This window comes from Triturus cristatus, chromosome 3_2 (genome assembly GCF_964204655.1).
Source record: "Triturus cristatus chromosome 3_2, aTriCri1.1, whole genome shotgun sequence".
Taxonomy (NCBI): domain Eukaryota; kingdom Metazoa; phylum Chordata; class Amphibia; order Caudata; family Salamandridae; genus Triturus; species Triturus cristatus.
Window position 1 is genome coordinate 1,161,871,189 of NC_140584.1, and position 26,104 is coordinate 1,161,897,292.

The window sequence follows — 26,104 nt, forward strand, 5'->3', positions numbered from 1 at the left end:
TCGATAAGAGATGACCTAAGTAGGTCACTTCTTGTCGACAATATTGCAGCTTTGAGAGAGACACTTTGTGATGGAAGGCAGACAAATGACGCAACAATGACAAAGTAGCGATTTTGCAAATCTTTTCAGTATCCGCGGCGATCAGTAAATCGTCGACGTACTGAATGAGGATAGCGCTACTAGGTAAAACCAATGCATCAAGCTGCGCTTTGAAAGCTTGACTGTATATTGATGGACTTTCACAGTAGCCCTGGGGAGCGCGTTTAAAGCGGAAGCTGCGACCTCCTAAACTGAAACCAAAAATGTCTCTGCTCTCCTCTGCAATTGGGATACTAAAGAAAGCATTCTTTAGATCGATCACTGAGAACCATGCAGCGGACGCTGGAATCATGGTTAACAAGGCAGTTATATCAGGGACCACTGGAAACTGTGGTACAACAATCTTATTAACCTCTCTAAGATCAATCACAAATCTGTAAACAGGTGGCTGTGAAGGGTCCGTTCGTTTTAAAACAGGTAAAACAGGACTATTGCAAACGTTGCCTCTTGTCTCTTCAATTACACCCTTTTTAATCAAATCACTGACAATCGCTAACAATGCTTTCTGGCCTTCATTGGAGATCTTGTACTGGGGAATACGTGGCAATCTAACGTTGGCTTTTAAAGTGACCACATATGGCGGTATTTCCAAGAGACCCACATCATTGGGACCAGTAGCCCAAAGGGCATCCGGAAGAGATGACAATTCGGGTGGCATTGTATTTTTAGACAAATACATTGGGGAAATCACCTTCTTGCCTAATGTAAGTTGTACTCCTGAGGGGGAACAATATAGCGTGGCATGCAATCTTTTTAGCAAATCTAAGCCTAGCAAATTTTCACCACAACCTGTCGTTAGAATGAGGGGTGCTTTCAACTCACAAGGTCCAACAGAAAGAGACATAGGACTAGAAATCGGGTTCCTAACTGGGGCGCCAGAAAAACCTACTGAGACATTCATTTCGCCAGACAAAGGCGCGCCAGGGAGTTTTGAATGCATGATTGAACTCTTTGCAGCACCAGTGTCCAGGAGAAAGGGCTCCGTTACATTTGCTGTAGTTACTTTAACATAAGGTCCACTCTGATCCACTGGCACTGAAACAACTCCCTCTCTCTGTCTATGGCTGTCCTAGTAATCATTATCTTCTACATTGTCATCTTCTGCATAATAATCACTATTGTAGTACTGAGCCGTATTACCAAACGCATTGGCTTGCTGATCAAAGCTATTTATAGTATTTTGAGGCGGAAGAGGACGTGCGTTCTGGGGAAGATTTCCACGCCCTCTGACTCTAGGAGCTTGCTGACCACCTCTACCTCTTGCGCCATACGCATTACTGTTACGCTGCATTAATTTAGGGCAACTATATTTAAAATGACCTTCCTCTTTGCAATATGAACATTGGTTGGGACCTACAGGGATTCGTGGTTGATAATACCTGTTCATTGGCTGATTACCCTGAAATTGTTGGGGCTGCTGATAGATACCTTGTGTTTGCCTATAATTACTCTGTCCTCCACGTGGTGGGTAGGCCTGCTGCAAAAGGACCTTTGTCTTTAGTTCTTTCGTTTTCTTATCTGTTCTATCCTTTTCATCTTTGTCTCTATTCTCATAATACTGTGCAGTAGCCTGTATTTGCGCTGAAGAGGCAACAGCCCAAGAACTTTCTGAATCTTTAAGTTTCTTCCACAACTCGGGCAGTAGATTCTGCACAAATTTATCAACAAATAACCGTTGGCCACCTTCAGTGCTTATGTCTTGACCACTGTGGTCGATAAACGTTTCTTCAAACCTGGTAAAGAAATCAGACACTGTCTCATCTCTCTTCTGCTTACATGCGGATAGTTTATCCCAATTTACGCGCATCGCAGGCATTATAGTTTTCATGTAGGTAATAATTCGACCAGGAAGCTCTGCTACCAAAGGCTCAGGTTTCGTACCACCAATTTGTCTAGCGTCTGCAGCAACAATATTAGCCCATGTATCACCCAATTCTGCAGCGTGATCTACATTACGGATGGATCCCCATAAAGGCTGTGGAACCACATTCCCAAACAGCATATCTATATCAGCCAGATTCATTACGCAAGATTCTGCAGTTTGGGATAACTCCTTATAATATCCTGCAGGGTTTTTACGGGGATCAGGCAATGTCTGCTTAAGTGCTAACACCTCAGATCGCTTCCATGGGACATGTACCCAAACACGTTGAAAATGTGGTAAAACAGGTGGATTAGCATTTGGATCAGCAGGTCTCCAACCTGGAGGGACCTCACGCATCGGATATTGGCGCGCTTTTACCTTTTTCCCCACAGGGAGTTCCTGTTCGAACAATGATTGCTGACAATCGCCATTTCTGAGGGACAGTAAAGTCGCAACTGCTTTATCGACATTGGGGCCCACAATTACCCCTGTTCCGAAGTCAAATCGCACTCGACACAATTCCTGTGGGTTTGGGTTTGCACCCTTATCCTCCAATTCCTCACAGAGGAATTCACACATTTTATCAAAGACATACCTCTGTTTTGGGGCATCCCATTGGTGGAAAACGTTAACAACCTGTTCCACATCATAGAGTGACGGGAATCCAATCCACCTACGCGCCAGATGATCTAACACCTCTTTCTCTTCGGGACCAGGTAGCTGACTACGCAATTGCTTACGCTGTAAACCAGGAGTCGCACTAGATGACCCAAAGAGAGGCGACATTAGACTAGTAACTACATTAGCTAATCGTTGTCGTGCTGAAGGAGAAGTTGAGGCGAAAACAGGGGGATAGACAGAGGGAAGAAAAACAGACTCAGATACAGGTACCGGGGTAGTGTAAGAAGGAGCGCCAGGGGAAGCTGCTGGCGTGCTAGGCAAAGTCGCAGAAAGCGCGGGGGTAACAGGTAGCAAAACTGGCGGCCCTTGAGAGGGCTGCACTGCAGGGATAGGAGCCAGCTGAAGAGGAGCTGGCGGCTGCGGGAAGACTTGCGGCATATTTACTGGAGGCTGTACATTTACAAGCTGTGGAGGTGCTGTGGCATTTTGCGCATATGGGGGTGGCGAACTTAACAAATGGGACATTAGGGAATCTTTCTCTTTCTCTTTTGTCTCATCTTGCACCAGGGGTGACAAAACAGGGTAACATTTATCGATCACTAATTTGCGCTGTCTGTGCAACTGTTCATTCCTTTGTTCTTCTTCATTATCTTTAAATTGCACAGCTGCTTGCATCACTGACATACCTCTCTCTCTCTTATCTCTTTTCGCTAGTTTAATTTCCTTCTGTTTGGCTTCCTTTCGCCATAGGCGGAAAGAATCAAACATCGCCGGCCGGGCTTTCTTCTTAAACAATTTTACTTCCAAATTATCTAAGATATCTGTATCGAAACTACCATTTTGGGGCCATTTTAAAACACTGTCTGGTGTATCGGATCCATACTTCATTATATGCAATGGGGCCCACGCCATGTTTTACGTAAAGCTCATAAGTTGGAGTTCCAATTGGAGGAACCGGACATGAATCCTCTAACTGGAAATCCCTTCTACAACTCAAACAAAACCAATTACCAAATACACTAGCACCAGGCATCTTCGCTCACTAGTCTAGTTTCAAACGTCAAAGGATTATCGAACACGATAGCCTCGTGAATACACGAGTCCTCTGGCTTTGGGACTTGCAAGCACCAAATCAAAATGATCCCGAAGGATACCAAATTCAAACTGGGAGACGCTCCACTTATACTTAACTGAATATTGATGATCGATGGCGTCACCAGAAGACTCTCTCGATTGTTTCGCTCTACGAAAATCGGCAAGGGTCCAAAACAGGGCGATTAATCAGGGCAGCAGTCCTTCTTAGCCGTCGGGACGCGGAGAACCTCGCAGAAAAGACCTTCGGACCACGTCGACATGCAGGTGTCGATGAAGTGGCGGCCTTCCTCCAGAATTTCCACACAAAGCTCCTCACGAACCTCTGGCTTGGACCGATACCGCTGAAATCGCCCCACGTTGGGCGCCAACTGAAGTACTGGGTATTTTAAGCCCAGCGGTGCAGGGAACACACCCTATGACTTCTGGGTTCTTCCTGTTTCAGACCTACAGAAACACAGAGTCTTCTGGGTGAAGTCAAAGATGAGTTTATTGGCTGCAGACCAATTACAGGCGTCCTAGAAGTACAACAGCGTGTATGTTCTCAGGAGACTGCTGCCCATCACAGAAACGGGCTTCTCTTTAAATACAAAATATCCTGCCTCAGGCATACATTCTTTAGTTTATGGCATGGCTATTACACGTATACATTACAAAACGAAAAGGCAGAGTCATGATGACCATCCCACATTCCAGTTAAGCCAGCCCGCAATTATTTACACAGCAAAGCTCAGATCCCACATCAGATATCGATAGGCCCCAATAAACATGAGCATCTCCTGTTGTGGGAAACAAGCCATAAAGCAGGAACAGTCAGGTGTGAAAGAGATTAGCTGGAGGCTTGTGTAGGATGAAAAGACTTTATGGTGTGTCAAGCCCTGATGCTAATCACGGGTGGCCAGAGGACGGGGAACTCTTGGGACCAGTTTGACCTGGGGCAGCGGAGCCAAGCTGCCCAGGTCACAGAAAAGTCAAGGAAAGGCACATGTGCTCTAAAAAAGGCCGTTTTCGCTTCATGCTATAGCCTATGTGAGGGCAACCATAAGATGGCCACCGATACAAAATGGAACCCACGTAGTGATGTGGAATAGCGTATACACAGTGCATTCATAGCTAAAACGTGACCCAAAGCACTCGTACATACCGCATTAACCATTCGCGGTTCACCATTACCGAGATAGACAGGGGTAGGGCCTTGCCTCCTACGCGGTCCCAAATTCTAAAGTACGACACTCCAGCAACGAATATAATTTTGTAACTCGTTATTCCTCATGTAAAGCGTCCTGTTACTGCCGGGTCTAGCCAGCGCTATATAAAACTCTTCAAATAAAAAATAAAATAAACAAATTCATAGGGGCTGATTACGATGTCGTCAGGAAAACATTCGGGTTAGGAATGCTTTCCAAACGATTCGTTTTCGGGGAGCCCTGCCGACCGATTACGATATGTCCGAATTGTTACGGGCTCGGTTCGGGCATACTCCCATTGACTTCAATGGGAGCCTGTGTTCCGAACGAGAACACAGGCTCCCATTGAAAAAAGGGGTGGGTGGGGAAAACCTTGCACCTTGTGGCGGGCACCCCATGGTGCTGGGTCCCTTGGCTACCTCCACGGCCCTATCGGGAGGTCTATATGTGACTGGGGGCCTGCTACAGGCACCCAAGTCTGATTCCTACAGCCGTTTCATCTCGGCCAAACCGATCATGGTACTCGCTCATTCGGAAACTGTCTCCATTGGGCTGTACGATTCGGCTCCAAAGGACTCAGGCTGCCTAAATCCCATTCGGAACTGATTCGGACAGCCGGACGGCTTCCTTGCATCGTAATTGGTCATCTGGAAAGGTAACCTATTTGGTTGGGAACATAGGTCCCGAATCGGATTCACAGAATCTGAATCCCATTTGAAGCCTTTCCTGACGACATCGTAATCGTCCCCTAAATTATACTTGTATGATACCTAAATGTTGAAATGTGGCCAGTTCTAAGCAGAATTACACACTTGAGACAATCCATCAAAATCCTGACTGCAATTACACCTGCTCCTAAAGGCTGGGTCACGAGTCACAAAGCTATTTGCAGGGGTGTGAGTCACAAAGCTATTTGCACGTTTAACATCGTAATCGTCCCCTAAATTGTACTTGTATGATACCTAAATGTTGAAATGTGGCCAGTTCTAAGCAGAATTACACACTTGAGACAATCCATCAAAATCCTGACTGCAATTACACCTGCTCCTAAAGGCTGGGTCACGAGTCACAAAGCTATTTGCAGGGGTGTGAGTCACAAAGCTATTTGCACGTTTAACTGTAGCTTACACATGCAAATAACCTTTTCTGAGTACAATCTTTTTTCCTAGGATCAGGAGTGGAAAGGGGGCAGGTGGGAATTAGGCGTTCCAGAGTGGAGATGCCTAAAAGGCAATAAATACGCTTGTGAGTATTCACACACTTTTCTCCCATTATTTCCATGCTGTAAACGGTTGGAGATTAACTCCTGTAAAGAGCAGGTGTAAAGCCCTTTCCCGTTTATGGATGGAAATGGAACACCCCCTTACTTGGTTTTAAAACTACGATTAGTAGAGGTAAATGTATCATCTTCTCCCAGCTTGTAAAACATATTTTGACAGAAATCAGAGAACTTGCAGATTTACAAAACGACACTGCTGCCCTATTTAAGGTTTCTCCACAGCAAAACACCCCAAAAAAGAATGACTGCTTTGGATAAAGAATGTATTGACTCTCACGAAAAGACCTACCCTCCTTAAGCAATTGTGCACTACGGACATGTAGAAATGCCTGTAGGTGCAGATTGTGACTTTTTATATGAATAGGGTCATTTATACACAGAGTTCTCTCCTTCAGACAACACTGTCTGTTGACATTTCTAGAACAAAGCAAGCCTCCCAACCCGAGTCACTGGCATGCACCTGTATTACCACTTCCAAGACAGAGGCAAGCATTGCTCTGATATTTCAGTTTTGCATGTCTGCCAGCCTCCATTAAAATGCCTTAAATCTTGATACAAACACAAGTAGTATCCCTGCCAAATCCATCTCCAAGCCAACCTACCTTGAGATGCCGCAGTGCCCTGCAGGCGAGAGCAAAGTAAACAAGTGATGAGTGGAATGCTTAAAGGTACTCTCCGTTGCACATTGTCACGATAAGCCTCAGATCCAAGCTTACATCTTCAAACAAAGGGACCTTCCAGAACACATATTGTTGATGATTGTTTGAGATGAAGGGCTTTGTGAAAAGAACACTTTTTTCCCTACACAGAATGGCCCCTTAAAATTAACTCCAGCCACTGGTAATTAGTCAAGCTACGTCCAGGTGCACTTTTTTGGCCCACTGTGCCAATCTGGATGGCACATTGCCTGTACCTGGAGCCTTTACAATCAAGCATGTACCATGCAATGCCTTTACCATGTGGACTTTACCATGCATGTCTTTACCACACAGGTAGTATTTCTGCCATTACCATGCATGATGTATTATAACTTTATTTATTTTTTAGCTACAAACAAAAGTTAAAGTACACAAATATGTACATTTCTAAACCTATACTTCTACCATTAAATTATAATTTATGCAACACCTTTAATTTATTATAACTTGCGCACCTCCATACATATTGTATTCAACTCAGTAGCCACACTACATCAACTATAACTCGCCACTCTACCATGCACTGGTTGCTCACAAAGAATGAATTTGCAATTTCATAACTGTTCTTTGTAAACAATAATATTTCACATGACACGGGTGAGAAAATATAAAATGGTATAAGCAGAGGATAGAGAAGGCATGAGCTATAGTTAATGTAGTGTGGCTACCAAGTTGAATACACTGTGAATGGAAGTGCGTAGAGTGGTGTAGAGTGGATTGTTCTAAAGTGGACTACTGTAGAGTGGAGTGTCATAGAGTACAGCTGGTAGAGTGAAGCGGATTAGGCTGTAGTGTCTTACAGTGTAAAAGCATACTGTGGAGTGGCAGAGGGGAGTGGCATACAATGGAATAGTGTAGAGTGTAGTGGAATAGTGTAGAATGTAGTGGCGTAGAGTGGAGTGGCATACAGTGGAGCAGAATACAATGCAATGGTGTAGAGAGGAATAACATTGAATATTACTGGCATACAGTATAGTGACGTACAGTGGAGTGGCATATAATGGAATAGCGTAAAGTAGACTGCCGTAGAGTAAAGTGTCGTATGCTGGAGTGATGAAGAGTGGAGTGGCGTACACTGTAATAGCATAGGGTGGAGATGCATAGAGTGGAGTGGCCTAGAGTTAAGTGGCGTACAGTGGCGTGTTGTAGTTGAAAAAGATGTAGCGTGAAAGTGTGTTAATGGATGTCGATGTAATGTGGTAGGAAAATATATTATTTGGTGTTAATGGTAATTTTTGGTATTATCTGTGAATAGTGTAAGCAGAGTTTAAGTGATAATTTAAAAAATACTTAGTTAGATATTGTGCCATGGTATCCCGCAGTAAGTTTGCGGTATACTGCGGTCCATGCTCATGATAAGGCACTATGTGATTGGCTATTTTCTGTGTTTCCCAAATGGAAAATGCAGTGGTGTCGTTTTCAGTACATTTTGTCTGCATTCTACGTTTTGCTGCATTCTTGGTTAGAGTCCTAGATCGAGGTAAGTAGTAGATTTTATTATTGTTCCCCACTTTAATAAAGTGTTTAGTAGAGAAATGTATTTATAATTTTCTATGTATATATACAGCAATTTATTGAAAAATATTTAGCGCTGTAATTTGTAGGTATTACCATGGTACTCCGTACCGCATTACTTCCACGAAATAATACACAATGCCTTATAACTTAAAGAATACTTACCCTACCTGTAGTACCTACAAGGATCATCTGCACACCATAATGTCTAATCTTGCCAGACTTTATGTAAATCCATTCATCTGTTTTCAAGCTACTTGAGATACAAAAGTCTATAGGAAATGCATGCATTGGTGGAAAATTGCTTTTTATTTGGAGCCCCCTTGATCAGTGTCCGCAAAATTTTCCATCCTCTGCCAATGTGGGATAAGTAATAGGTCTGTAAAGTTTTGTTGAAATTCATCAGACAGGAGCAAAGTTATTAGCAACTAAAATTCAAATGAATTCCTATACCTGGAAATCCTAACTAAAACTAACCCCGGCAAATCTCCGACTCCGTGGCGGAGCCGAGTTCGCCGGCCCCTCCACCCTCCCTAATTAATTATAATTTTTCAAAAAGGCACTTACCTGCTGCAGCTGTTTCCTCCTCATCATGGCCACTCTCCTTCCTAGTACTGCTGTCCTTGTCTATTGGAAACCCCTAAGTTGTAAGTCTTGCACGCGGATAGGATAGGAGAGGACTTCAGGACACAAGTGGACTTCATTCCCCGAGCAGCAGTGCGCCAGGAGGCACGTTTGCAGAGTGGTGTAAAAGGGTGCATGGCCTCAGACCACTCTCAGCAATCCAGCTGTGTGGGGCTTACTGGAGGTGCCTAGTGGGCTAGTTGGCCCCCAGGGACCCTCAGGAGGCAAGGGGACTTCATCGCCCAACCAAGAGCGGGCCAGGAGGTGTGTTTGCAGAGTGTGGACAAAGGGGGGTGGCCTGTGTCCACCTGTCAAGCAATCCCACTATCAGGGGCATACTGGAGTATCAGGTAGCCTAGTTGGCCCCTAAGGACCCCCAGCAGCAAAGGGGACTTTAATCCCCATCCAAGAGTGCGCCAGGGAGTGCGTTTGCAGAGTGGTGGGGAAAGGGGGCTTTGCCTGCTATGACAACTTAGCAATCCAGCTGTGTGGAACTTACAGGAGGTAACAGGAGGGGTAGTTTGCCCCCAAGGTTGTCCTTGGGGGGCCAACTACCTCTCCTATTACCTCAGCTAAGTCCCACACAATTGGATTGCTAAGAGGTCTTCGGAGGCCACGCCCCCCATTTCTCCACCACTCTGCAAACACGCCTCCTGGCACAGTACTAGTTGGGGGATGAAGTCCACTTTACTCCTGAGATACTTTGGGGGTCAAGAAGCCCTCCTGGTACCTCCTGCAGCGCTGGTCGGAGGCACAGCCCCCTTTCTGGACCACTCTGCAAACGCAACTACGAATTAAAGAAGCATTCGTAATGTAATAGATCTCACATTTGCGAGAGTTAGAGCTATTGGCTGTGTAAATGTAAAAGATTTTTACTAATGTTTTTTTGGTGGAGAGTGGATTTACCTTGTGTCTAGTGGAATTATGTGGTATGTTGTGCAGTAAAATTATGTGAATAGAAAGTATGTGGTATTTAGTGTATAGTTATTATGTAGAGTGGGATTATGTGGTTTGGAGAGTAATTATGTGGTATTGTAGTCTGTGTTGTGGAGTGGTAACCTCAGGTTTAGATTTTCCTCATTTCCATATAAATTAAACTATAAACTCAATGAGACACAAAAAACAGAAGGAACCACTGAGGAGCACTTCTGGACCTAGTCAGAGGTATGAGCAGGGCCACTGTAATTAAGCGACTGTTTGGCTGCACCAATTTTCACATAATTAAAAATTTTCCCCATTTGCCAAATATTCCATCATCTGCTGCCTAATCTATAGATTTGAAGAAAAAAAAGCCTTGTTTCTAGCTCAAATGTTCCCAAAAATGCAGCATCACATGTTACAGCATGGTGGAAGGCTCTTTACAAAGCTGGTCACGTGTTACTTATTATACAAAATGTGGGTGTTAAACTGGTACTAATGGTGCACAAACCTCTCTTCTTTCTGTGCCTCTCATGCCTCTTTCTGCATTTCTTTAGCTTCTATCTGTACCTTTCTTCCTCTTTCTGCACCTCATTGTCTTCTTTCTGCACTTCACTTGCCTCTTTCTGCACCTCTGTTGCTTTTTTCTGCAGATCTCTTGCCTCTTTCTGCACCTCTCATGCCTCTTTCTGCACCTCTGTTGCTTTTTTCTGCAGATCTCTTGCCTCTTTCTGCACCTCTCTTGCCTCTTTCTCCACCTCACTTGCCTCTTCTTTCTGCACTTCTCTTGCTTCTTTCTACACCTCTCTTGCCTCTTTGTGCATTTCTCTTGCCTGTTTCTGCATTTCTCTTGCCTGTTTCTGCACTTCCCTTGCCTCTTTCTGTACCTCTGTTGTCTCTTTCTGCACCTCACTTGCCTCTTTCTGCACCTCACTCTCTTTGTACTGCACCTCTCTTGCCTCTTTCTGCACTTCTCTTGCCTCTTTCTGCACTTCTCTTGCCTCTTTCTGCAACCCCCTTGCCTCTTTCTGTACCTCTCTTGTCTCTTTCTTTATCTCTCTTGCCTCTTTCTTTATCTCTCTTGCCTCTTTCTGCACTTCTCTTGCCTCTTTCTACACTTGTCTTGCCTCTTTCTAAACCTCTCTTGCCTCTTTCTGCTCATCACTTGCCACTTTCTGCACTTCTCTTGCCTCTTTCAGTACAACACTTGCCTCTTTCTGCACCTCTGTTGATTCATTCTGCACTGCTCTTGCTTCTTCCTGCACCTCTGTTAAAAATGTATGCTGTTGTATAGTCTTTATTTCGATCTCACAGATCATGAAAGACAAATGCAAGATTGTCATTTAAAAAAAAAACCAAGAAACACACAATACAACATATTAAGATATATGGGTAAAAACATGCTATTTTTAACTCAACACTTAACAATAAGTGCTTGACATGAAGCTGAGTTGAAGTGAAGGCATATCCCTTTTTTTTTTTAAAAAAAAGGGTTGTTTGTAATATTACCCTCATAAAACTAATATAAAATGACAATGTATAAAAAACCGTGAAACTGGAGCCCATTGGTTGATACTAAGAACGGGTGCAAATGCAATTCTGTCAAGCTACCATTCTTTTTGTGCATAGGCATAGGTTGGACTTTGTTTGCAGGGCAGTACCACAGATAGCCAAATAATTTTGTTGTTGTTGTTTTGTTTGTTGTTTCATCTGGACCAGATTAATGTTGTGCCTAGCATGGCCTTTCCATATTCTTTTTGCCGCATGTTACTGCTTTAACTTGCATCTAGCATCTTGAAAGATTTAGTGCGTATTCTCCACGACCATCCTAAGAATTTGGCAAAAGAGATCACACACAGCTTGTCGGTGTTTGTCCTCATGATTCTTAATGCTGTGGAGATAGACCTGGTGCCCAAGATAGTGCATACGGGTTTTAGCCATTTGTCCCGGGGGGCCTAGTAGGCAAGGCAAACAAAAAGGATATGCGGGATTGACTCTACCTGCTCTATGCATAAATAGCACTTATTGTCGTTGGTATTGTGCCATTTGTGGGTGTAGAATTTAAGTGGTAACGAGCCAACCCGGAATTGAAAGAATAGTCTCCTGTCAATGTGCTTGCTAATCACGTCCCAGTAGGGCTCGTATCTTGCACAAGGTTTGTGGTCTATGAAGGCTTCAATGGGGTGCTTTGCGGGAGGCCTAAAAGGCCTCTCACAAATTTGTTTTGTGCTAAGACTAAGGGTATTAATTTGTCGAAGCCCCAGAGTTCTGCCCCATATAAAGTCTCTGCCACAACTTTAGTGTTGTAAATCTGCATCACTGGACTGATGGGTTTGGTTTGCGAGGTCTTATGTTCTCTCAGTAGTGCACCAGCTATTTGGCAGTGTTTGAGGGCCATGGTCTCGATCTGAGGCTTCCAATTAAGTTTCCTTCCAAGAATTATCCCTAGATAATTAAAAATATCAGTCTGCTCAAGTTTTCCTTGTTTAGGATTACTCTGGCTTTTACTGCTCTGTGTTTGTGAAGGGCCATGAATTTATTTTTACTGGTGTTTATTAAAAGACCACGGTCCTTGCAAAAAGCCTCAAAACGCATCCGCACCCTCGGCAACTCGCTTTGTGTTTTTGAGATGACCAGCGTATCGTCCGCGAACATGAGTATCGGGACTTTGGTGCCTGCAAGTGAAGGAGCGCCTGTCTGGAACGAGGAAAAGTAATCGACGACCCCATTTAAAAATAATGAAAATAGTGTTGGGGCCATTACACATCCTTGGCGAACCCCTTTAGATATGGGGAACCGATCTGTTGTGTTACCCTGTGAGCCCCAGCGCACTTGAGCATAATTGGCCTTTTGGAGTCTGATAATGATGGATAGTAATTCAGGTGGCATTCTCAGATCGTGTAGGACCTCCCACAGATTCTTTTGGGGTACCATATTGAAGGCAGACTTGAGGTCCATGAAGGGAGCATAGATGTGCCTCCTGCTAGCACCACCACCCGCCAGTAAATTAAAATACAACGGAACACCTGGTCAATGGTGCTCACATGAGCATGAAAGCCAGCTTGAAACGGGGTTAGAATATCATTCTCTGAGATCCAGGTTTGGATTCTACCCAGCACTAGTCTTGCCAAAATCTTCTGGATTAAATCTATAAGGCTGATTGGCCGATAGTTGCTGGGACTGAATCAATCACCCTTTTTGTAGATTGGCAGGATTTCTGCACCACGCCATGATTCTGGTATTGGGGCTCCACTAGCAATTGCATTTGCAAGTTGCTGTATGTATCTTTGCCAGATGTCACTATCGTGCAGGAATAAGTCTGCCAGGACACAATCGGGGCCTGGTGCTCTACCACGAGGTACTGCTCTTAGTGCCATTTCAACCTCACCCAGATCAAATATTAGCGCTGTATCGGGGTAAGGGACTTGGAATGATTCATCAATCCCCCTCCCGTCGTCAGCAGCAAATTGTGCCTCAAAGAAGGTGACCCACTGCTCTGGAGCCACGTGATTATGTGGTATGGGAGCCTGACCACCACTACCCCATTTGACCAAATGCCAGAATTTTTTAAGGTTTGTCTCTGTACTGACCTGTAGGAGGTCAAGCCATCTAAGTTCGTCCTACTCTTGCTTTGCTTTTAACTGAATTACTCTGTAGCTCTTCCGTGCTAATCTTATTCTGGCCAGTTCCTTAAATTTTATGGCTGAGCCCAACGTCCTATAGGCTTCTCTGCACGCCGTGTTGTACCAGGTAGCGTGCTTTTTGATGTCTGAGTGCTAGGTTTTGTGAAGAGTTTTTTAATTTTGTCGAATAAATCTTCATGGACTCGACTTATGGTCTTGTTTAAGTTGGCCTGAGAAGTGGCAGATTGGAAGACTGCTAGGGACTTCTCAACTTCTGCCCTGATCTAGGCGAGCGATTGGTCATTTTCCAAAATACGGGCCCATTTAACTCGCCTCATATTGTTACAAATCTGGGCATGAGCTGTCAAGCACTGAACTGCCTTTTGCTGGGGTAATACTAATCATTGGGCTAGCATCTTGAGTTTAAGGGGGTTATGATCACTTCCTACTCTTTCTATAACCTCCATATCGATGAGGAGTGACCAGTGTTCAAGAGTGATAAGAAAATATTCAATACGGCTCCTTTTCAGTCCATTGCTGAAAGTGGGGGAACCATTTCTGTCCGAGGGGACTCTGCCGTTAACTGCCCTAATACCCCACTCCAAACATAATGCTTTTAGTTGTAGAGCGGCATCCGTCCATTTGTTGATCGGGGGCAGCTCTAACAAGGGGATATTCCACTGTGCGTCTTCCTCCTCATTGAGATTACTGTCGTCCTTGTCTAGGGGCTCGAAGGTGGTGTTAAAGTCACCTGCTACGACAAGGTTTCCACGCCGTTTATCTAGGAGGTCATCTAATAGAGTGATGGTGTTAGACTATCTGCCTCCTCTTTGGCCTCTAGCATACACATTAAAGATCGTTATTTTGGTATGCGAATTTAAGTGTAGCCGAATTGACATTATGTCTGTGTTATCTATATAAATTTCTTCAACTCTATAGCGTGAACTCTGTCTAACCCAGTTTGTGAGCCCTTCTGATGGTCTGCCCCGCAGACCGCCAATTGCGGGTTTAAAGAAATTAAGGTAACCTGGGTGGTAGATTGGATTTACGGACCATGTTTCCTGGAATATGCAGATGTGCTCAGCCTCAATGAATGATAACCATTCAAGAGATAGAATTTTAGACTGCAAGCCCGCAATATTCCAGGAAACATATGTGAGCTGGGCTAACTCCTGCTCGCACCTAGGACCATGTACATTGCCACAGTCGCGCTCCTTTCTTCCAGTAACCAAGGATGACCTATGCTGATTGGTGATGTTACAAGTAGGGGTTAGTGGCAAACAGCCCAGGACTTCACCGTCCAAAGTGGTAGCTACTGGTAGTTGGGGTGGATTGGGGATGTTCTCTAATCATCAATCATTCAGGTGAAGTGCGGACCCCTCTATGCTGTTATCATCAGTGTTGCATGATCTCGTAATAATAGAAGGTTCTGGAGGGATTATAGCTTATCCTAATTTTTGTTTGGATCATGTGTGAGGTCCTGATGTCGAAGGCCACTAGGTTGTCGAACAAATCTGTTTTAGAGAGTGTTCAACAGATGTAGTCATACTCCATACCAGTTGCCCGTGTTCTTTTAGCTGAGACAATGTCTTCCCTTATAATAGATCTGCACTTCCTCACATGCCTAACCCATTGGGTGCATTTATTAATAAGAGAATGTTCATCTTCTTTTATCAGACTGGGGCCTAGTTTGGGTATATTGGTTAAAAAGATTTTACAGTTGGGGTTTGGTGCCATTTGCTGTATTTGACTAGAGTAGGCTCCCCGTGATGTTTGCCCTATCAGCTGATTTCGTAAGCCTGAACTTCCTGGCCTGGCCTGCATGCGAGGAGGGGGGAGTAAGGTATGGGCCCTTCCATGGGGTTGGGTGGGATATGGTTCCCTACATTGGAAGCGGTCCATTTGATTGGTGGCAGATGCCATGTTATTATTAGATGCTGTGCCACTGTGATGCTTCCCTGTACAATTTGGCAGCTGAGGCATGGTTGTTTTATCATTTATGCGAGGAGCATCTTGTGTCAGTTGTTTAATTGAATCTGTTAGCATGCCAACTATGTCTTTGAGAGCACCGAGAATGGACAGTCACAGTATGCGTGGTTTCCCCTTGCTTAATCGGTGGAGGCCCTTTTGGTGGGAGTCTTCTGAATATACCCGCAATGGCTGGTGGGCCACTTGGGTTGGTGGAACTGTTATCGTGGCAGGGATCAGTGCCTGGGGGTGCTGTCAATATGTCTTAGCATTCGTTTATCGAGCTATCAATGCGTCCCATGACACAAATGTTGGCTTTATGTTTCGAGGGTTTGGTGGACTTTTTTGCCTTCTTCCCCTTCCCTGCCATGTCCCCCTCTACGCTTACACCCTCTGTGGCTTTCCGTTTCCCCATTTTTCTCCTAACTCTTGGCTACATGACCCATGGTGTGACCATAAATGGTGTTACAGAACAAAGTTACAGTAGAGGCTTTTTGCTTGATGGTGTTAACAAAACATAATCAAATATAATGCGGAAACACAAATGCAGGATGAATAGGTCCCCTAAAGGAGCACTAGCCCCCGATCTGGTGCACACTAAGAGTCAAGGGGGTGCCTAGTAGTGCCCAAAATGAAAGTGGCATACCCGTCGCACTTGGGGATTCTCAATTTGTAAAAATTAGTTAAGAAAATATGGGTGGACTGTATGAATTAATCTCAGACAGTAGTAATTTCTCTGCCTGCCTTCCAGTCCATCATTTTTGTCATTCATGACACTTTAGAGAGAGTCCAACCATATTCAAATCAGTCTTGGCCCCGCCCCCCTACAATATAAGGTTACCCTCCAGAGGGAAACTCAGGCATTCCGGGGATGGGTTGGCCCTCTGCCTGCACAATCCTATCAGAATGTTACGCATAAAATCACATCCTAAATATATCTCCATATATTTAATCTAGGCTCACATTGTTTCTATAAATGAGAAGAAAAATATCAGTTGTGCATCATAAGAGTAGATGTCTCAAATTTGATTTTTTATTAAATATGTTATTTAATATAACTAATAATAGCAAACGTCTACTCACTCATTGCAAATCGGAATTCAGCCAGACATATCCAAATATGTGATAGTAGCAATTTCCTATGAAGAACTTTTGCAGTAAAATTAGGACTTAGCAAACATAACATTTTTTTATACTTTTAAAATTTTTTATTGACTGCTGTTCTCTCTTTAATTGCTCATATACTTGAAATTGACTTCCTGTGTTGTTTTTTCAGGAGCTCCTCGATAGATAAAATCATGGCTGGAAATGGGGAGATTATTCGTATTATCCAAGACTTGACAAGTAAGTTCTGTTGGCTTTCACCTTTATTGAACACAGGGCCGTCTCTAGGGTGGTGCGACTGGTGCCACAGCACGGGGCGCTGACTTTGAGGGACACTGTGTTTGCAAGTTTATTATGGTTTTAAAAGCACCTGCTGCAGCATTCCTTGCCTCCAGAAATTTCCAGGCACCAATAAAAATGTGAATATAAATCCTGTGATTAATGTTCTTCCTGGAGAGAGATGGGAGTTTTGCCTAGTTGAGGTTTTGACTAATTATAAGGTAGCGCCAAGGGATAATATGCCTGCTGCAAAAAACATGTACCATGCTCACCACAAAGTGCATTTGATGTAAATAGGTCAGTTAGTTACTGTATTTGCCAAAGACATCCTTTTGTTACTTGCAGTTTATAAGTTAAACTCCTAATATAGAACAATGAGTTATTAACTGTTGTCAAAGAGCTACATGCGAACTGAAAGGTATAGATTAGAGTGTTATGGTTTATTCCCCCAGTATTTCATTATCCTAATGTTGAAAAAAGGGTTTGTTTGGGTAGAAATCAATTCTTAATATTAAAGTGACCCCCCAACCATGGTGTTCCATTTTAAATTCTCAGTTTGTGCTTCTCCAGACCAAGCACACTATACTGCCTGCCAGTATGGATAACCTGTAACTCCAAGACCTTGTAGTCCTTTGTCTTATGTAACGTTTCCTATATGCTGATTTACATACGTACGATTGATTGTCTCAGTGTAATGTGTGTGTGTGATGAAAAGTGCTCTGACACCCTGCACTACTTGAGTGGCGGTATATAACTAATTAAATGTATCTGAGAGACAGTGGTTATGGAGACTCGAGGGGCACTGTCAAAGGGTGGTAGTGAGGGATCCGTGGTGGAGGTGGTCTTTGGGGGGCGCCAACAAACATTATCACACCGGGCCCCACCAGTGCTAAAGCTAGTCCTGACTCAACATATGGAGTAAAAAAACATGGGGTTGGGAAGTGACTGAAATCCTAGATTAAAGGCAGTCTGGTCGTTGGGCAATGGAGGGAAAGCTGATCAAATAGGGCATTCAGTTACATACGCATATTTCTAGGTGACACAGTTTGGTTCATGACATACGCTCTATTCCAGAAAAAAGGTGCTTAATGTATGAAGCCCAAATAAATAAACTTGCTTAGAAAGTGTTTAAGATGACAAGAAATCCAACTAATTTTGTCTCTACCCACATATCTCAATACAGTATTTACCTGAGTTGAGATTTACTATCAATTTACCGTCTTTAATCCGTTTTTGTGTATGTTTTCTAAATTACTTAAATATTGTTTACAATATTTAGGACAGCAATTCATCTGTTGATTGCATTAAATAAAATGGAGACAGAAAAGCTTCTCTGTAGGGTCTATTGTTCTCCTCAGATTGAGGGCATTTTAGAGTTTGTTAATGTACTTTTACTAGCAGTGGAAACTGATGACCTGAACAGATACATCTTATTTTAAAGAGTTAATGGGAAGGTCGCTGATCAATTTCTTCAAATTTTCAATTTCAATCAACACCACTTTCTACGAGGAAGGGTGACTCCGCTGACTCACCCAGTGCTAAGGAGACCTGTACATTCTTCAAGCTTTAAATGTTATAAATCACAGTGTCCACTATGGGGTACACCCAGACAGGACCCCCTTGGTTTGAAAGGTAGAATCTACAGTCTCATCACCTTAGCTGACCACAATAGAGCAACATCAGGTCATGAACTAACACAGCCACAAAGACAATTATAGTGTGAAACCCTAAGCACATAAAGATATCATTTTTTATACGGTTACTATGTACTCTTATTTGCCTTTTATGCAACTTGTGTAATTGCTGCTGTGCTAACTCTGAAAAGCGCTCTGATGCCTTTGGGTCAAGTTTATGCTATACAAAACTCAATAAATGTAAATACTAGGCAAACCCAGAAAAACCTATGTACACACAAAGGCTTCTTAAGTTCAAACCTGCCCCCAGGTACAGCTCATATCACAACAGCTGACATGCTTACTGTAGGCTGGCTGTTGTCCATGCTGGTTAAGCAAGAGCCTTTCTCTGCGTCAACTTCTTCCACTGTGTCACCCTTACTATGTGAGCGCCCTCGATGAGAAGGAAGAAGGAACCACCCATCACAATGAGCCGCAAACTCTAACTGAACACGCTCTGGATTCATGGGTGTTCACATCCTTAGGTTTTGAAGAAATGGGAGAAACCCAGCTGTGGTCCGAGCAGGTAGCAGCTGTGGAGCCGGGTGGGGTTGGAGGGGATTCCGGCAGACGATGCAGAGGGAAATTAATAATTTATTTAATTTTCCCTCTGCATCATCCCTCAAAATCCTCGCCCACCTGGCCTCACTGCCCCACTGCTGTTACCTGCACGAACAGAGGCTGGCGAAACTTTAAAGCTCAACCCTATGCTATAGGACACGTAAAGGATTAGGAGGTGGAATTGGGTTAACAGCATCCAAGAACCAAAGATGCAGACACCCAGCCAAGTGGCCTCATTGCCTAGCTAGGGGTCACTAGAATAAGGTCAGCCTCAGTGTTCTATACCAGCGACCACTGTCCTGTGCATTACGCTCTCTTCATATGGCTTTGCGACATCATGATGAGTAAGGCACAGCTCAGGTTGGAGCCTTTTGATCGCTTATTTACTCCCTCCTGGAGCCGCTGCTGGTACCAGGTACCTTCTCAGAAGGCCAATGTAGCCTGCGCCAAACATTGCCTCTGGCAGCGCTGCAAATGACACTACCAACACAACACCTGACCATTGTACTCTTACAAGTGTGACAATTCAGACTATTTCAGGCCACACAAAGCTATAAAATGGTGAAAGAGGCTGCTAGTATTCATTTTCAGTGCGATTTCACTTAATAAACATGGTTGTGCTCATCTCAAAATTAAACCGACAGTGCCAGCATGTGGTGGACCGTCACTAGAGCCAGGCTGACAGTTAAGTACTGGTGCCATGCACTGGAAACCAACGGCTCAAATTAAGCTCTTCAAAAAAGTAATGGATAAAAATCTTGAACTAATCTCAGCCTGTGGTAATTACTCGGGCGATATCCCAATCCGTCACAATCAGTGGCTGATGTTAATTCAAGCCTTCCATCCATCACCTTGTTGTCTTTGCATCTGACGCCGTAAGCCCCCCTGGTGTACCCAGATGTGGGTCCCGGCTCACTGTGCCACTGCAACCAAGCTATAGCTGACTGAAGAACCCTAATTAGGGTGAAACTGATCCTGGATCCTGGATGTTCTTGTCCAGGTAGGACCTGGACTGACAGTTCGGCTAAAATGTTCCCACGAGGAGCAGGGTCAAGACTGATTTGCATAATTCTCTACTGTTTTGTAAAATCCACCACAATGGCAGATGTCTTTCCATTCATAAATGGCACTCGCTAAACTTCAAATAATTCCCTAGATATTAGTTTAAAATTCTGATCTGTTAGCAATGCACACGCTCTTGTCATGTCGTACACAAGTGCACTATTCTATAATACAACTTGTAAAATTTCCAGACTAGTATGGTTCAATCGGACTGCCCAATATGGCAGACAATGAACCATCAATTTCCACCAGTCTGTGCTCAATGTAACAGATCCAGACCAGACACAACACTTCTCCTTCCCTGCGATCTGGAATGTCTGCCAGGCTTCATCCCTTCTCCACTTCTTCAAGGAGCTGATACACCCCCCCCCCTTCAACCATCCCTTCATTACATGCTAACCTCCCAGCTTCAGGACCACCCCTCTACCCTGTGCAGCTGTGCCACAGCCCTTCCTGTCATGCCCCACACCACCATTCTTCTTCTCCCCATTGTCTGCACCACCACACCACCAAGTCCCATTGCACACTGTGCTCTGAAATGTTGCAGCTAAGTTTACACCATACAAGTCGTACACACATGTATATGTCTGAATAATGCAGTGTTCATTTAATGGAACCATTCACTGTCGACAAAACACACTCCTCTGTACCCAGCCATGCATCGCTAACAATAGGCATTCTATAATGTTGCTTTTTTCGATGACGTCTCTTTGGGTTTTGAGATGTATTGTGACTTGATTAAAACTAATGGATTCCATTACCATTAAACATCATTATACATATTTTTGGCTCTACGTGAACTATTCATTATGGAATGGTCTATTGCTATGTGTGTAGTAGAAGGGCAACAAGAAGGTGCTGGCTCATGAGAAAAGAATTAGGATCAATCGTAAGGGTCCAGAGGAGACCCTTGGAACATAATATTGAGAGAACACTCTATAGGAACATTATGATTGTGCGCCTGTTGACTGACAGCTTGCATCTCATGCTTTACTTTTTGTGAGTACATAAAAATTCTCTATTTAAACAATATTCATTTTACTCATTACTTAAGTTGTGAAATAGCCTTCTAAGCGCTTTGAGGAAATACAATCTCTGCCTTAAAATACATACAACGCCTCTGGTTGCAACCAAGTGAGAGGTGATTAGCATTTTGCAGAGACCACCTGAAATAGAGAACAGGTCTTAAATACATACCTTGTGACTCCGCGTGGATTGTTTAAATTTACTTGAAGGTGCTATTTTAGGTAGGATGTTGTCTTTTATACAATAACACGTTGGATTATGTGCCACTATGCCCATTTCTTCATGCGGGGGGGGGGGGGGGGTTCTACGGCCTCTACAGGGGGTTATGTAGGAAGATGAAGCCCTAGGATCTGGTTATGAGTTGAGTAGTAATAGAAAGTGCTCTGATTTCTGGAGGAAGTGTTACATCTGGAGGAATTCACTTTGAAAGAAATAGAAAAGGAAGGTGTGTGTTTTCTATAAAGCAGGAAGTCTTAGGTTGTAACACTGTGCTGCACAGCCTGGTCCTCACTACAAAAAAGGTAGCTGGACACCTGTAATCACTGACCAATGACAAAACACCACTGAGTAAAACATTGAAACTATAGCCAAAGCTAAAATCTAATCATGCTGGTTACCTCCAGGGTAAAATTATAGCTGGTTGTAAACGTATCACTGTAATGATTACTGTTGTTTAACTATTTACCATGTGTCTTAATTGCAATTGCTGCTGGCGAAGCAAATAAGCGTTCGTCTCAGTCTCATCTGTTGTATGACCATGAATTCACAATTTCAGTGATAGCTTCAGTGTGTGGTGTGGGTACTCTGCGAATGCCAACTGGGCTGAGATTTGTTTGCAACTGCTAAAACAGCTGTCGGCATGTACCAACCCTACTTTTCTAGTCAGCAACCTATTACTCGCAAAATAGGGTTTGCCAAGGGAGTCCCTTCATAATAGCGAGTCGCAAGGGCATGTTCAATTATGGGCGATCGGAATGTGGTCGCAAAACAATTGCAGTTTACCCCCTACTACAAGTAGGGGGTAAGCCAGATGCAAATGGGAAGGGTTCCTACGAGGGTTCCTTCCCCTTTGTGACTGGCAGCGAAAACGGACCACTACCTACTCTTCAAAAATAAAAATAAAACGTTTCATTTTTGTTTTTGAAACACATCCCGTTTTCCTTTGAGAAAAATAGGCTGCATTTAAAAAAAAAAGTTGCTTTATTTAAAAGCAAACACAGACTTGTTGGTCTGCTATCCCTAGCAGTCCACCATGCCTGTGTTGTTGTCCATTCCGAATACATCGCAAATTGCAACCTGCCTCATCAATACTGATGAGGCCGGTCATTTACGACCCCATTGGGAATCACTAAATGTTCCTAGACACATTACTACATATGATTTTGCGACTCGCATATTGCGAATCACTACAAATTGCAATTTACGAGCCGCAAAATGAAATGGCCGTCCATCTGGCCCATTGCTTCCTAAAGCCCTGTGGCACCCACCACTATTGAAACACAGTGGTTCCTATTCACAAAGGCATTTTAGAGTATGCAAAGCTGTACCTACATGCGTGTGTGAAGTGGCCTCAAATCATCTAACATGGGAATAAAACTGGAATACAATTGGAATATTCATATACAACTAGTAGAAGTAGAAAGGATTACTCCTCCTTGTACTTTTACTGATAGGGAGTTGAACATTTTGCAGCTGCTTCAACAAGCCATGTACTGGTATGTAAAAGAATACTCCTGCAGTACTGCTTACTCCTGCTGCTTTGTGTGCAACAAAGTGACCCTGATAACCATGTCCAGTCACCTCTCCTGAAATGCTTCACACACATTGTTACTCACTGTTGTTCTTTTGTCCCTTCTTAGACCTCATCAGGGAGCTGAACACAAACTACAGAGAGAGGAACCTCCCGGTCACTGACGGCAGCCCTGAGCTGCACAGCCTGTGTGTGAAGCTGGAGTACCTGCTTCAGGTAAAGGAGCCCCTGGTTACTCTCTGCAGCTACTGATAATAAAATGCCTTTTTATACAATAAAGTGATTTCACCTGTTCAGCTCGAGCTATGTGTGGTATAGGTTTGGGATTTTCTAGCAGACGTTTCCAAAATTTCTGACGCATTCTCCAAAATGTGACCAGCAAATTGCTGGGTCTGAGGGCTCAGTGAAGCAAAGCATTCACCCCATAAACTGGTGCTTCACCTCATCGCCACAGGTTCAGCTCTGGCAGTTACACTGAGCCTTTCATCCTTCTGAGGTTGATAAACCAGGTACCATGGGATAACAATAAATACCTTCTGGCTGAGCTTGTGCCTACAAATACATGGGTTGTGTTGACAAACCTTTATCAGAATCCAAAAATGAGGATTACATGAATCATGTGACCCAGTTTTGGTCAGATAACTCATCCAATGTGGCATGCACATCTGCCCCTCTCTTGTAGTACACAAGTGCCCTAGGCGCACACACCACCTGTGGCCACAGGTACTTGCACAAGAGGGCCCTAGGACTATAATACAAACCTTTGCACAGGTACACAAATACGCTAATCCAATTGCATTGTTATGCTTTTGTACTATGGAAAGATGCGATGGTATTTAGACCAGAGCAAAATACAGTGCACATAAAATCCAAACACTTTTCATACAATTTTTCCTTTAGATACATTTAAATGCGAAGAAGATACGTTTTTGTTGATTTTTCAGTGTCAAATTTAGGAACACGAGTCAAAATGAGTTTCCCCTATTTCTTTTACATCAGTAGCAACACTTGTACAAAAGGAGTGTGCTCTATTTTTTAACGAATAATTATTGTACTAGTGTTTCTTTCTTAAGCTCTCTAATACTTATTTAAAATAATTGATAATTGTGTTATACATGTTTTCACAACCTTTTTCCTCCATTTTATCTTATGCTAAAAAAAATATCAGTAATACAAAGTGGAACAAACTCTGTTTGATGTAGTTTATAAAGTACTAACAGCAAAATTGATGCAAATAGATTTGCCATGTTATACCAGTGCATATTTTCGGTCATTTGGCCGCTAAGTTATGAAATAGAGTTTCCTTTTCGTCATCAGTCCCAGACTTTTCTCAAACTTGAAAGACTGGTTGGACGCAGATCCCCATATTCTTCTTATTGTTTCCCCCATCCAGCTCAAGTGTCTAGCTTTGTTATCTATCCAATTTTAAGTCTCCCAGCCCCAATCGCCCATCGCCTTCCTTTTTAGGTCTCAGCCTACCAGACACCACAGCTGACTGGTTTGCTAAAGACAACTTGGGGACATACAGAAATCTGACCTAAGAATGAATTCCGCCTGTTGCTTAACATTGGCTTTGTGGTTTGTAACTCACATTTTCTAGCTTTCTATCTGCTGGCTTTATTTGCTTTAGGCTGTCCAGCTTGGGTTCGTCCCTCACGTTGCCCAACCCTTTGTTTACCGTATTCTTAGACGAACTCGCTTTCTGTAAACAAACCATTAATTCTGTTCTTACCCGGTTGCATTGGCCATGTATTCAAAGACACAGGTCAGATATCAGACTGTGTCTTTTAGGGAGGTTGGCGTTTATTTTTCTTCCTCTAACTTCCAACTGAGAGGATTTATGTGACAGTCATGCTGCCTTGTGAGGTTCTGTTTCAAGAAGGCTGAACAATCCTTTTTTTTGTAGCACACAGCAAAATGTGAATATCTGTAAATTAATGTGCTGATGATCAACGCAGTACATTGGCTGATGACATATCAACCCATTATCATTTGTGCAATGTATGCTTTAATTTGTAAAACTGCAAATGTAATGTTCATTTAAATTGAAGATGTGTTGTCTGTAATGACAGTATGCTACCCACCATGCGTACTCAATGTTACCTCACTCCACTCTACTCTGCACCACTCCACTCCACTGCACTCATACTCTGCACCACTGCCCACTACGCTACTCCACTCCACACTGCGTCACTGCACCACTCCACTCTACTCCATGCCACTGCTTACTACCCCACACTACTCTACTATGCACCACTGTATTCTTTGCCACTGCACTCTACACCACTCTGCGCGACTCCACTCTACGCCACCCTACTCTACAACACTGCACTCTGTCACTCGCTCTACACCAATGCACTCTAATCTGTACCACTCCACTGTACGCTAGTGCAGTCTATGCCAATCACCTCTGTGCCACTCTAATCTGCTCTAAACCATTCTACTCTGAAACAATCTACTCTACACCACTGCACTCCCTACCACTCCACTCTTCATCACTCTATGCCACTGCACTCTATGACAATTCACTCTGTACCACTTTACTCAAAACCAATGTGACTCTACTCTAATCTACTCTGCAGCTACTGCGCTCTATGCCCTTGTACCCTGTCACTGCATTCTACGCCACTCTATTCTACTCTGCATCAGTGCACTCTATGCCACTCAGTTCTACTCTACACCACTGCTCTCTACGCTACTCTACTCTGTGCTTCCTCACTCTACGTCGCTATACTCTGCGGCACTGCACTCTACACCACTCTGCGCCGCTGCACTCTATGCCAATGCACTCCACACAACTATACTATACACCTCTGCACTCTATGACAGTATACTCTGCAACACGGCACTCTTTGCCACGCTTACTTTATACAGCTCTATTTTATGCCCCTCTACACCACTGAACTCTGTATTGCTCCAATCTACATCACTGTACTCTACACCAATCCACTCTAAGCCACTCTAATCTACTCTGCACCACTGCACTCTGTGACGCTCTACACTATACCCCTGCACTTCACACCACTGCACTCCACTCTGTATCAATCTACTCTATGCCACTACAGTCTATGCTACTCGATTCAACCACTAAACTTAAAAACAATATGTTCTACGCCACTTGATTGTACACCACTATACTCTACTCTGTGCCTCTTCACACT

At 43.6% G+C, this 26,104-nt stretch overlaps 1 protein-coding gene across 4 annotated transcripts in view; it reads left to right on the forward strand.

Moving 5' to 3' along the window:
* LOC146859332 (uncharacterized) overlaps positions 1-26,104 on the forward strand; it is a 497,958-nt gene that overhangs the window by 340,364 nt on the left and 131,490 nt on the right. For all 4 annotated transcript variants that reach the window (XM_085650008.1, XM_085650007.1, XM_085650010.1 and 1 more), the window contains 2 exons: positions 16,765-16,832; positions 23,053-23,159. In XM_085650008.1, coding sequence (XP_085506134.1) covers positions 16,787-16,832; positions 23,053-23,159 — 153 coding nt within the window. In that variant the 5' untranslated portion in view covers positions 16,765-16,786. The remainder of the gene's footprint in view (positions 1-16,764; positions 16,833-23,052; positions 23,160-26,104) is intronic.